Source organism: Oncorhynchus nerka, linkage group LG28 (assembly GCF_034236695.1).
Source record: "Oncorhynchus nerka isolate Pitt River linkage group LG28, Oner_Uvic_2.0, whole genome shotgun sequence".
Lineage (NCBI taxonomy): Eukaryota > Metazoa > Chordata > Actinopteri > Salmoniformes > Salmonidae > Oncorhynchus > Oncorhynchus nerka.
Window position 1 is genome coordinate 14,352,856 of NC_088423.1, and position 13,797 is coordinate 14,366,652.

The 13,797-nt window shown below is 46.8% G+C and overlaps 1 protein-coding gene across 1 annotated transcript in view; it reads left to right on the top strand.

Moving 5' to 3' along the window:
- Positions 1-13,797, top strand: part of LOC115112894 (delphilin-like) — a 58,091-nt gene that overhangs the window by 36,090 nt on the left and 8,204 nt on the right. Inside the window, 8 exon segments of the mRNA XM_029639925.2 lie at positions 375-478; positions 3,409-3,478; positions 4,199-4,522; positions 6,188-6,339; positions 6,771-6,911; positions 7,894-7,991; positions 8,322-8,499; positions 8,768-9,087. Coding sequence (XP_029495785.2) covers positions 375-478; positions 3,409-3,478; positions 4,199-4,522; positions 6,188-6,339; positions 6,771-6,911; positions 7,894-7,991; positions 8,322-8,499; positions 8,768-9,087 — 1,387 coding nt within the window.

Sequence of the window (13,797 nt, forward strand, 5' to 3'; positions counted from 1 at the left end):
TACCATGTTGCCTTGAGTAGTTTCCATGGCAACTGTGATATCTCCATCCCAGTCGAGGATGGTTCTTTCTTTAATTGTTTTATATTTGGTTGCATTCACGTTACATAAGACACAGATGATGTGGGCATAATAATATGAATCGATTGCTAGTTACTGTTGAGAACGCTATTCAAAATGTCCAGTGGTACTTCATAAATACAGTTGAAATCTGTTGACAGCCCATTGATTAAACATTAAACATCATTACACAACAGTGGTAGTAATGTAGTTCCTGAATATTACAACTACATTGTTACAACCATATCTTCTACTACTACAACAATTTATACAAATATCTGTCAGAAACTAATAAAGACTTTGTAATGTTTCCTCAGCCTCCGTGCTCCCCCCAGGACAGTGAGGGTTTACAGAGGGAAGAAGAGTTTTGGGTTCACCCTGAGAGGCCATGCCCCTGTCTGCATCGACTCTGTCATCCCAGGTAAGTGATGACGCACTGCGTTACACTTCTCTACGTACTGTGTTGTATAGCACTGTATTGTCCTGGAGGAAATGGGAAGAGAGCCTGTGATGCGACTTCTTCTTTTGGACGTTAACAAGGCGACCCTCCATCTTAACTCCTCCTCCACATTTACTGGATTGGTTGAACAGTGCAGAAGAGACCCTCTCAACACTTTTTTTCTTCTTGTCAAGACTAGTATGTAGGGGTCTAGTTTCAGACCAGTATGTAGGGGATCTAGTTTCAGACCAGTATGTAGGGAATCTAATTTCAGACCAGTATGTAGGGGTCTAGTTTCAGACCAGTATGTAGGGGGATCTAGTTTCAGACCAGTATGTAGGGGATCTAGTTTCAGACCAGTATGTAGGGGATCTAGTTTCAGACCAGTATGTAGGGATCTAGTTTCAGACCAGTATGTAAGGGATGTTTCAGAAGATATCTAGTTTCAGACCAGTATGTAGGGATCTAGTTTCAGACCAGTATGTAGGGGATCTAGTTTCAGACCAGTATGTAGGGATCTAGTTTCAGACCAGTATGTAGGGGATCTAGTTTCAGACCAGTATGTAGGGGATCTAGTTTCAGACCAGTATGTAGGGGATCTAGTTTCAGACCAGTATGTAAGAGATCTAGTTTCAGACCAGTATGTAGGGGATCTAGTTTCAGGCCAGTATGTAAGAGATCTAGTTTCAGACCAGTATGTAGGGGATCTAGTTTCAGGCCAGTATGTAGGGGATCTAGTTTAAGTCATTTATTTTAAGCCTGCTATGTTAGGTTAGTCTTTTGTGATTTTTTTGTTTTTGTTTAAGGGGCCGTCTGAGGTCGATAAGGGGAGTTTCAGGAATTCTGAAAGAGATTGAGATTAGGATGAATACATGGATTGATGTGATTGTTGCTGTGATGGAGAGATGTTCTGTTGTAATTTTACATGCAGAGGTCAGGTTGTACCAGAGTGTTATAATAGGGGGTTTACCGGATGCTCCTCTTTGTCAGAGCTGAAGAGGGGGAGGAGTGTGTGTCTGTGTGTGTGGGGGGATCTGAGCAGAGGCCAGAAGTAAGTTACTCACTGACTCAGTGGGCTAGGCCTTATGAGGACTGCTGCTGTGGGTGGATGAGATGAGATCGGGATGTACAGGCAGGCGTCCACACAGGCATCCATAAGAACCCACTGTCTCATGTCAGAGAGCCTACGTGGCCCTGTAGTACAGTACACCTACCAAACACAGATAATATTATGCTTCATTGGTTCCCAAAGGGCTACCAGCATAACCCAATACATCAGACACAACATGGTACATGAAAACAACAGCAGTCAAATACCACATACTGATGTGATTAATGGTGCTAATATAAATGTTATGTTGTGCATATCATTATGGGTGTGTGTCTTCTCTCTGATTCTCATCCCCCTGTCTCTCTTACTCTCATTCCTCTGTCTCTCTGACTCTCATCCCCCTGTATCTCTGACTCTCATTCCCCTGTCTCTCTGACTCTCATCCCCCTGTCTCTCTGACTCTCATCCCCCTGTCTCTCTGACTCTCATCCCCCTGTCTCTCTGACTCTCATCCCCCTGTCTCTCTGACTCTCCCCCATTCCCCTGACTCTCATTCCCCTGACTCTCATTCCCCTGTCTCTCTGACTCTCATTCCCCTGTCTCTCTGACTCTCATCCCCCTGTCTCTCTGACTCTCATCCCCCTGTCTCTCTGACTCTCATCCCCCTGTCTCTCTGACTTTCATTCCCCTGTCTCTCTGACTCTCACCCCCCTGTATCTCTGTCTCTCATTCCCCTGTCTCTCTGACTCTCATCCCCCTGTATCTCTGACAATCATTCCCCTGTCTCTCTGACTCTCATTCCTCTGTAGCTCTGACTCTCATCCCCCTGTATCTCTGACTCTCATCCCCTGTCTCTCTGTCTCTCATCCCCCTGTCTCTCTTACTCTCATTCCTCTGTATCTCTGACTCTCATCCCCCTGTATCTCTGACTCTCATCCCCCTGTCTCTCTGACTCTCATCCCCCTGTCTCTCTGGCTCTCATCCCCCTGTCTCTCTGGCTCTCATCCCCCTGTCTGTCTGACTCTCATCCCCTGTCTATCTGACTCTCATTCCCCTATCTCTCTGACTCTCATTCCCCTGTCTCTCTGACTCTCATTCCCCTGTCTCTCTGGCTCTCATCTCTCCCTGTCTGTCTGACTCTCATCCCCTGTCTGTCTGATCCCCTCTCATCCCCCTGTCTCTCTGACTCTCATCCCCCTGTCTCTCTGACTCTCATCTCATTCCCCTGTCTCTCTGACTCTCATTCCCCTGTCTCTCTGACTCTCATCCCCCCTGACTCTCATCTCTGACTCTCATTGTCTCTCTGACTCTCATCCCCCTCTCTCTCTCTGACTCTCATCTCCCCTGTATCTCTGACAATCATTCCCCTGTCTCTCCTCTGACTCTCATTCCTCTGTATCTCTGACTCTCATCCCCCTGTATCTCTGACTCTCATCCCCCTGTCTCTCTTACTCTCATTCCTCTGTATCTCTGACTCTCATCCCCTGTCTATCTGACTCTCATTCCCCTGTCTCTCTGACTCTCATTCCCCTGTCTATCTGACTCTCATTCCCCTGTCTCTCTGACTCTCATTCCCCTGTCTCTCTGACTCTCATTCCCCTGTCTATCTGACTCTCATTCCCCTGTCTCTCTGACTCTCATCCCCCTGTCTCTCTGACTCTCATCCCCTGTCTCTCTGACTCTCATTCCCCTGTCTCTCTGACTCTCATCCCCCTGTCTGTCTGACTCTCATCCCCCTGTCTCTCTGGCTCTCATCCCCCTGTCTCTCTGGCTCTCATCCCCCTGTCTCTCTGGCTCTCATCCCCCTGTCTGTCTGACTCTCATCCCCTGTCTATCTGACTCTCATCCCCTGTCTCTTCAGACAGCCCCGCTGAAGACTGTGGTCTCAAACCGGGCAACCGCATCCTTTTCCTCAATGGGCTGGACATGAGGTACATAAACCTGTTATAACTTAACCTTAAGATGCACACAGGACAGTGAGTCAACATGATGAGTTTCAGGTTTTAATGTCACATGCAAAAGTACAGTGAAATGCCTTCCTTGCATTAACCCCAACAATGCAGTTATCAATAACAATGTAATACTACAAATAACAAAGTAGAACAAAAAATAAACAAGATATAAAAAAGAAGAAATAAGAAGAACACAATAAAGTAAGTAAGTATACTATATACAGGGTCAGTTCCAGTAGCATATTTACAATGTGCAGGGATACTGCAGTGATGGAGGTAGATATGTATGGTGTATGTATGTAAGGTGACTAGGAATCAGGATATATGGTAAGTGGACTGGTGTGTGTCTGTGCTCACACATATGCATAGATGTGTGTGTAGAATGGAATTTGAGAAAATGACTGTAGGAAGTCCTTTCACACTCTTTAATGTACTTATTATTCCATTTTATTCTGAACATGAAGTGAACACAGCCTGGGTGGAATCATCGCCCATAGCACAATATCACCCACAGTATCAACCCACAAATACTTCATTATACCACCCTAGTAACCATGTAATACTAGGATTTACATGGTGAGTAGTAGAGCGCACTACTGAATTCTGTAGTTAGTAACTCTCTATACTTTCTGTAGGAGCTGGTCCTATGACAACATCATTGCCGATTGTAGTAGTGAAAGTGACTGTGTGTGTCTTCAGAAACTGTTCCCATGAGAAGGTGGTGTCCATGCTGCAGGGCAGTGGGGCCATGCCCACCCTGGTGGTGGAAGACGGACCCTCTGGTTACTCCCACTCTGACCAGAGTGACCAGGAAGACTCTCCCACAGGCCTTGCCCCTGCCGTGGCCCCCAGGTCCCGCTCCCGCTCCCCGGTCCCCCTCTGCTCCCTGCAGTGGGTGGCTGAGATCCTACCCCCCAGCATCAGGGTCCATGGTCGCACCTTTAGCCAGCAGCTGGATCATCTCCTGACGGTGCAGGAGAGATACACCATCTGCAAGTCCCTGGAGACCTTCTTCCAACAGAGGTGTGTGTGTGTGGGGGGGGTGGAGGATGGAAAAGGAGTGAGAGAGAGAAAGAGGGAGAGAGAGGGAGAGAGAGATAGAGGCCTTTTATCTCTCCAAATGACAGGAAGGATGATATATTTGTTTGAAATGCGTCAAACATCAAGGGTTAATATGACATTGATTTGATGTTTACCTGAAACGTCTTTACATGATCTGACATGTCCCTAACAAATAACACACCTACCCTAGAGGGGATTTACAGAAACGTCTTTACATGATCTGACATGTCCCTAACAAATAACACACCTACCCTAGACGGGATTTACAGAAACGTCTTTACATGATCTGACATGTCCCTAACAAATAACACACCTACCCTTCAATAATATGCTTTCAATATGGTTCATTACATCTCATTACATGCACTACATGTAAATGATATAATTATACACATTATATAATGGTAAACTTGTCTAATCTAAAGCAATACATGTTATTTTACAGAGAACAGAATCAGAGTCACCAAGACAAATTCCCTATCAACATTACTGAATAGCAATAAACCTTTTCGAAAGTATGATTTTCTTTTGATACTTTTATTTTAGCATGTTTGAGAAAGTCAACTCGCACACCTGAACGTGCTTGTCACGATCGTCGTAAGGAGCGGACCAAAATGCAGCGTGGTATGTGTTCATGATGATTTTTTAATTAAAGAAAGCACTGAACACTGACTACAAACTATACAAAACAATAAACTTCATAAGGTGAACGCACCAATTTGTAAGTCGCTCTGGATAAGAGCGTCTGCTAAATGACTTAAATGTAATGTAAAATAAACGAATAATGACCGTGAAGCTATAATGAGAACTGTGCTGACACAAGCAACTAACATAGACAATCACCCACAAACAAACAGTGAAACCCAGGCTACCTAAGTATGATTCTCAATCAGAGACAACTAATGACACCTGCCTCTGATTGAGAACCATACTAGGCCGAAACATAGAAATCCCAAAATCATAGAAAAACAAACATAGACTGCCCACCCCAACTCACGCCCTGACCATACTAAATAATGACAAAACAAAGGAAATAAAGGTCAGAACGTGACAGTACCTCATGACAGAATCACCCACCAACCAAGGACCAAGCAGCGTGGTGACAGGCAGCGGCAGCAGGAGCAGCGCAAGGAGGACTGGACATGGGAGGACGAGTTGGACGGTAAAGGACCCTGGGCACAGATCTCAACCACATAGAAAATCTTTGGAGTGAGTTGAAAGTCCGTGTTGCCCAGCAACAGCTCCAAAACATCACTGCTCTAGAGGAGATCTGCATGGAGGAATGGGCCAAAATACCAGCAACAGTGTGTAAAAACCTTGTGAAGACTTACAGAAAATGTTTGACCTCTGTCATTGCCAACAAAGGGTATTGAGTATTGAGATAAACTTTTGCAATAACAATAACTTTTGTTATTGACCAAATACTTATTTTCCACCATAATTTGCAAATAAATTAATAAAAAATCCTACAATGTGATTTTCTGGATTTTTATTTTCTCATTTTGTCTGTTATAGTTGAAGTGTACCTATGATGAAAATTACAGGCCTCTCTCATCTTTTTAAGTGGGAGAACTTGCACAATTGGTGGCTGACTGAATACCTTTTTGCCCCACTGTATATGTTCAGGAACGTGGACACCCTGATTGTTGATGTGTTCCCGGTGTTGGACACTCCAGCCAAGCAGGTGATCTGGCAGTTCATCTACCAGCTGTTGACCTACGAGGAGCAGGAACACTGTCAGAGCAAGATTTCACGCTTCCTTGGTTTTAAGACTGCAGGTGGGTCAGCTAGCCGTTAGCCACATCTCTCTGCCTGCTTGGAATGGGTCTGTTGTGGGTGAGTGAGTTGAATTAGAGGTGGGGTCTTGGTCTGGTTATGCTCTCAATGGTTTAGATTTGCATAATAGTTTGTCTTCTCTTCCAAAGTGGGTGATTGCTTTTCATCTCGAGAGACAAGGCTAAGACAGCTAGATATTACCATGACAAGAACTGACGACTAGAGGATATGTTTATTGTTCAGTGGGTGTTTGGGATATTCTGAGATGTTTCCTTTTGTTATTCTAATTCATTCTAATTCGTCTCTCTCTTTCTCTCTCTGTGTGTGTGTGTGTGTGTGTGTGTGTGTGTGTGTGTGTGTGTGTGTGTGTGTGTGTGTGTGTGTGTGTGTGTGTGTGTGGTGTGTGTGTGTGTGTGTGTGTGTGTGTATGCAGCAGCAACAGAGCCAGAGCCAGGTGCAGGACAGGAGCACCATAGGAGGAGCAGCTCAGTGCGTGTGTCAGGCACCTCCTACAGAGGCACCGTACGGGAGAGGAGCTCTGATGACTGCATCATCAGAACACACCTGGGAATGGGTACTAAAGTGATCAGCTCAAAAACTATTTGTCCTTATCCTTGATTGGAAGGGTTTCCTCTCAACCATTCACTCCTGGACTGATGGTTCACCTGCTGCTGTTAACAGAGAGCATACACTGAATATACAGAACACTAGGAACACCTATGACATAGACTGGCCAGGTGGATCTAGGTGAAAGCTATGATCCCTTATTGATGTCGCAATCAGTGTAGATGGAGAGGAGACAGGTTAAAGAAGAATTTTTAAGCCTTGAGACAATTGAGACATGGATTGTGTATGTGTGCCGTTCAGAGGCGAATGGGCAATACAAAATATTTAAGTCCCTTTGAATCAGGTATGGTAGTATGTGCCGGGCGCACCGGTTTGTGTCAAGAACGGCAACGCTGCTGGGGTTTTCACGTTCAACAGTTTCCCGTGTGTATCAAGAATGGCCCACCACCCAAAGGACATCCAGTCAACTTGACACGACTGTGGGAAATATAGGAGTCAACATGGGCCAACATTCCTGTGGAACACTTTCAACACCTTGTATAGTCCATACCCAAATTAATTGAGGCTGCTCTGAGGGCAAAGTGTGTGTGTGGGGGGGGGTGCAACTCAATATCAGGAAGGTGTCCCTAATGTTTGGTATACCCAGTGTATATCCAAGCCTAGTATTGCATTTATCCCATCTATACTCTCATAGGGCCGAATCTTAACTTGAGAAATGTATACAGTAACTTGGAATTTAGCACAAACTACACATTGACGCCAATGGGAGATTTGTGCAGAAATTCAAGTTACTGGGTGTAGCGTACAGTAGATCTCAAGTTCGGATCCAGACCACAGTTATCAGACTGGACTACAGTCTCTGTTGCTTCTCCATGCTGTTAACTACATTCTGATGCTTCCTGCTGTCTCCTGCTGTCTCCCCTCCTCTCTGGGCCTGAGAGGAGGAGGATGATCATGAATGCTTGTCCTTGTCCTTCATGTGGACGCAGGGATTCATGTGGCTGCACCAGGGAGTGGGAGTGGGACACCCGGAGAGAGACAGTGTGGAGATGGCACCTCCTTCCCAGAATCCCCTGACCTGAATCACGTGGGTATAAAACTGCAACACAATGCTCAGCCATATAGAGCCAGCAGTGCTAGTTATGTGTGTACGCAAGAGCCGGCTTTTTATAACGATGCTTTTGGAAACACTTTATCTGGACGTCAGCTCATGAACCGTCTGAAAACATTAGTATATAGTTATGTTAACGTTTAAAGCAAGACAAATAGGAGGCATGTTGTTTAGGATTTTTACTCAAGGTAAATAATGGTTAACAAAGTATCTAGTTATGATTCATAAAGTGTTTATAAGCAGACCTTGTGATAACGAGTCCCCAGTGCTTTGTGCTAATGGCCTGCTCACACCTACGACCCCTAGATGTCAGGAGTGTACACGGAACTGGAGAGTGTGTACACAGGGAAGAGTGCCGTGAAGGCCATGCAGCAGAATCACAGTCGCTGCTCTCCACTGACCCAGCCTGACCGAGAGGAGCTGGGACAGACTGACGCCTATGGCCAGTCTCCAGCTCGCTCCTCTCTCAGTCAAGGTAGCACAGGTAACACAGACATACCCACACACACACACACACTGTCGACACGGCAACCACTTGAAGCCAATGGTCCGTCAATTGTAAAGATAACAATAACATTGTCATAAATGTTGTCATTCATGACTTCAAGGATGACAAATAAGATCATTTAAGATGGAACCCATTTTGTTTAAAGAGACTTATTTAGTCACAAAGTTTAAAGAGACTTATTTAGTCACAAAGTCCTCTGTTAGACATCTTTGAAATAATGGAGCGTTTCTTTTCCCCTCCCCAGGGAACCGTAAATCAGGTCTGTCTCTGACATGGAAGGAACCTCTGCCCGACCCTCTGTATGAGTTGTACCATGGGGGAACCATCCCCTCTCCGGGCAGCGCTGACTCCAACCCCTATGTGAGCCTGGAGAGCCCGCCTCCATCCCCCCAGAACTCTGACGACCCCACCAGCCCCCTGTCCAGACGCAGGAAGCTTTTCACCTTCTCCAGACCCCCCCGGAGCAGGGACACTGACAAGTTCCTGGACGCTCTGAGCGAACAGCTGGGACACCGTGTCACTCTGGTGGAAGACTTCCTCCCTGGAGAGAATGACTATGAGGAGGTGAGAGACGGAGACAGTATATGAAGAGATAGTCACTATGAGGAGGTGAGAGATGGAGACAGTATATGAAGAGATGGGCACTATGAGGAGGTGAGAGACAGTATATGAAGAGATGGGCACTATGAGGAGGTGAGAGACAGTATATGAAGAGATGGGCACTATGAGGAGGTGAGAGACAGAGACAGTATATGAAGAGATGGGCACTATGAGGAGGTGAGAGACAGAGACAGTATATGAAGAGATGGGCACTATGAGGAGGTGAGAGAGCCACTGTGGGCCCAAACACACAAAAAAAGCAGAAAAAAATACATATTGGACAGAACACACGTTAGGTTATTGTGACACAGCCAGTTGGGTCACTTAGTTGGGTTATTGATGCTGGGTCATTGAGCCATGACCCACCAGGTCAGATCTGAAGACTTAGAGGTGTGGCTTAGTGGGCGAGGCTTTCAAATAGTTATTTTTGGCCACCCATGAGAGTAAATATAAATTCCGGTTCATGTTGTGTTGTACAGTATTGTCATCACATGTTAAGGTTGAGCACTGAGACTTTGTACTCTTACACAAGAGTATGATATGCCTATAAACATATCCCAATGTAGGGAGAGTTACCACGTTATAATATTTAAATAATAATGTTTTTAAATTATATTGTAGCGACCCGCACAGACAGCTGTGTGTTATGTGCTAGGCTAGGAGGTGGTTGTGTTGTACTGACCAGTACCCGGTGTTCGCGGGGTCCGACATGTCAATCAACCTGCTATCTGCCAATCACGGGAATGCCTGGAATGTTCTGATGCCGGGCATCCTGGTGGTTGGCGGAGTGGCGTGGAGGGGGGTTGGGCATTGGAAGTTAAGACCAGGTTCAGCCTTTGTTCTCTCTCTCTTACGTCTGGGCTTCACAAGAGAAGGTCACGATTGGCTTGTGGGTTAATCTGTCATCTATTTGGCGTGTGCTACGGCCCAAACAGTAGCCTGTGTAAAGTTGGTTCAATAAACCGTCAATTCGCAAACTCAAGCCTCTGTCTGGACAATTGTTCATTTATGATCTAGTCAGGTCATTACAATATTAAAATATCTAATAAGCAAAGTTATTGAAGGAACATTTTAATTTTATCACGCTGTTCGTAATAATGATGGTCGGACCAAGGCGCAGCGTACGTAGAGTTCCACATACTTTTAATTTGTAAAGTGAAACTTAAGATATTACAAAACAATAAAGAATAAACGAACCATGATGACAATGCTGTGCTAACAGGCAACTAAACATAAACAATATCCCATAACCCACAGGTGGAAAAAATGCTACTTAAATATGATCCCCAATTAGAGACAACGATAACCAGCTGCCTCTAATTGGGAATCATACAAATCACCAACATAGAAAATCAAACCTAGAACCTCAGAAAATATAAACTAGAACAAAAAACCCTAGTCACGCCCTGACCTACTCTACCATAAAAATACAGGTTTTCTATGGTCAGGACGTGACAGTACCCCCCCCCCAAATGTGCGGACTCCGACCGCAAAACCTGAAACAAAAAAAGGAGGGTTAGGGGGGGTGTCTAGTGTCGGTGGCGGCTCTGGTGCGGGACGAAGTACCCGCTCATCATCAAATGTATTTATAAAGCCTTTTTTACATCGGCCGATGTCACAAAGTGCGGTACAGAAACAGTCTATGTTATGGAAAGAGCAGGTGTCCTTAATGTTTTGTACACTCAGTATATGTTGTGTCCAGCCATGGACCCAGGCTGAACACTGTGCCTGGACTGGACCTAGGCGCAGGGGAAAGCTCCTGCCATGGAGCGGGACTGGACGCTATGCCTGGACTTGGCACCAACGTCGAAGAAGACTCTGGCCTTGGAGCTGGACTGGACGGCGTGCTTAGACTGGGCATTGGCGCAGGGGAAGGCTCCGGCCATGGATCTGGAGGTTCCGGACCGTGGACCGTGACTTCCTGAGATGATGGGAGGTCCGGAGGCTCCAGCGACGGTCTGCGGTCCAGAGCCTCCAGCGGGGGTTCTTAGTCCGGAGCCTCCTGCGAGGGTTCACAGTCCGGAGCCTCTGGCGACGATCTACAGTCCGGAGCCTCCGGCGACGATCTACGGTCCGGAGTTCCCGGCGACGATCTACGGTCCGGAGTCTCAGACGACGATCTACGGTCCGGAGTTCCCGGCGACGATCTACGGTCCGGAGTCTCAGACGACGATCTACGGTCCGGTTCCTCCGGCGACGATACATGGTCCGGAGCCTCTGGCGACGATTCAGGGTCCGGTTCCTCTGGCGACGATCCACAGCCAGGAGCCCCCGGCGATGATCCACAGTCTGGAGCATCCGGCGATGATTGCGGTCCGGTTCCTCTGGCGATGACCCATGGTCCGGTTCTTCCGACAACGAGCCACTGTCCGGTTCCTCCGATGACATGTTCATGAGCAGAGTGGGTACTTTGCCCCGCACCGGAGCTGCCCCCGACGGTAGATGCCCACCCAGACCCTCCCCTATTGACTCAGGTTTTGAGGCCGGCGTCCGCACCTTTGGGTGGGGGGGGTACTGTCACGCCCTGACCATAGAGAGCTTTTATTCTCTATGTTGCTTAGGTCTGGGTGTGATTTAAGGGTGGGTTATCTAGGTGAATTATATTTCTATGTTGACCTAGTATGGTTCCCAATCAGAGGCAGCTGTTTATCGTTGTCTCTGATTGGGGATCATATTTAGGTAGCCATTTTCCCATTGTGCTTTGTGGGATCTTGTCTATGTATAGTTGCCTGTGAGCATTATAGTAGCTTCAGGGTTCGTTTGTTCGTTTTGTTGTTTTGTTCTTTAAAGTTTTCTATTCCAAAATAAAGTATGGAAACATACCACGCAGCATCTTGGTCCACTCCTTATAATGATTTACATTTACATTTACATTTAAGTCATTTAGCAGACGCTCTTATCCAGAGCGACTTACAAATTGGTGCATTCACCTTATGACATCCAGTGGAACAGTAGTGCATCTAAATCTTTTAAGGGGGGGGGTGAGAGGGATTACTTTATCCTATCCTAGGTATTCCTTAAAGAGGTGGGGTTTCAGGTGTCTCCGGAAGGTGGTGATTGACTCCGCTGTCCTGGTGTCGTGAGGGAGTTTGTTCCACCATTGGGGGGCCAGAGCAGCGAACAGTTTTGACTGGGCTGAGCGGGAACTGTACTTCCTCAGTGGTAGGGAGGCGAGCAGGCCAGAGGTGGATGAACGCAGTGCCCTTGTTTGGGTGTAGGGCCTGATCAGAGCCTGGAGGTACTGAGGTGCCGTTCCCCTCACAGCTCCGTAGGCAAGCACCATGGTCTTGTAGCGGATGCGAGCTTCAACTGGAAGCCAGTGGAGGGAGCGGAGGAGCGGGGTGACGTGAGAGAACTTGGGAAGGTTGAACACCAGACGGGCTGCGGCGTTCTGGATGAGTTGTAGGGGTTTAATGGCACAGGCAGGGAGCCCAGCCAACAGCGAGTTGCAGTAATCCAGACGGGAGATGACAAGTGCCTGGATTAGGACCTGCGCCGCTTCCTGTGTGAGGCAGGGTCGTACTCTGCGGATGTTGTAGAGCATGAACCTACAGGAACGGGCCACCGCCTTGATGTTAGTTGAGAACGACAGGGTGTTGTCCAGAATCACGCCAAGGTTCTTAGCGCTCTGGGAGGAGGACAAAATGGAGTTGTCAACCGTGATGGCGAGATCATGGAACGGGCAGTCCTTCCCTGGGAGGAAGAGCAGCTCCGTCTTGCCGAGGTTCAGCTTGAGGTGGTGATCCGTCATCCACACTGATATGTCTGCCAGGCATGCAGAGATGCGATTCGCCACCTGGTCATCAGAAGGGGGAAAGGAGAAGATTAATTGTGTGTCGTCTGCATAGCAGTGATAGGAGAGACCATGTGAGGTTATGACAGAGCCAAGTGACTTGGTGTATAGCGAGAATAGGAGAGGGCCTAGAACAGAGCCCTGGGGGACACCAGTGGTGAGAGCACGTGGTGTGGAGACGGATTCTCGCCACGCCACCTGGTAGGAGCGACCTGTCAGGTAGGACGCAATCCAAGCGTGGGCCGCGCCGGAGATGCCCAACTCGGAGAGGGTGGAGAGGAGGATCTGATGGTTCACAGTATCGAAGGCAGCCGATAGGTCTAGAAGGATGAGAGCAGAGGAGAGAGAGTTAGCTTTAGCAGTGCGGAGCGCCTCGCGCTCGTGACATATTTGCAGTGTACAAACTTAACATGATGAACAGGAACAACATTTACTATCACTGGTGGCTAAGAATACCTATCTGCAAGCCAAGCCGCTAATAGGCCACACCCACTGAAAATAACATGATCACCCAAATATGACCCAACATGTGTTCTGTCCACTATTTAGCCAGCACTGGGTGGTTTTTAACCCAGCATTTTTTAAACTGTACCAGATCAAATTCATTGAGTGCAGAAACAGTCATGTCCAACAAGTTATACAATTATCTACAGTACAGTATAAGAAATCTGATGTTTACTAACATGATACAGACGGTACAGTAAATGTAGTTGTTATTGCGTGAACAGATATTTATGGGGATGGTTTCCATGGTTTCTGAAGAAAAGCAGTGCATATGAATAGGAAATGATTACATGCATTATCGCTGTACAATGAAGGTTGATTATAAGGTGTCTGAAGAATGGTTACAAGATGTAAATCAGATGACATGTTGCGTCTGA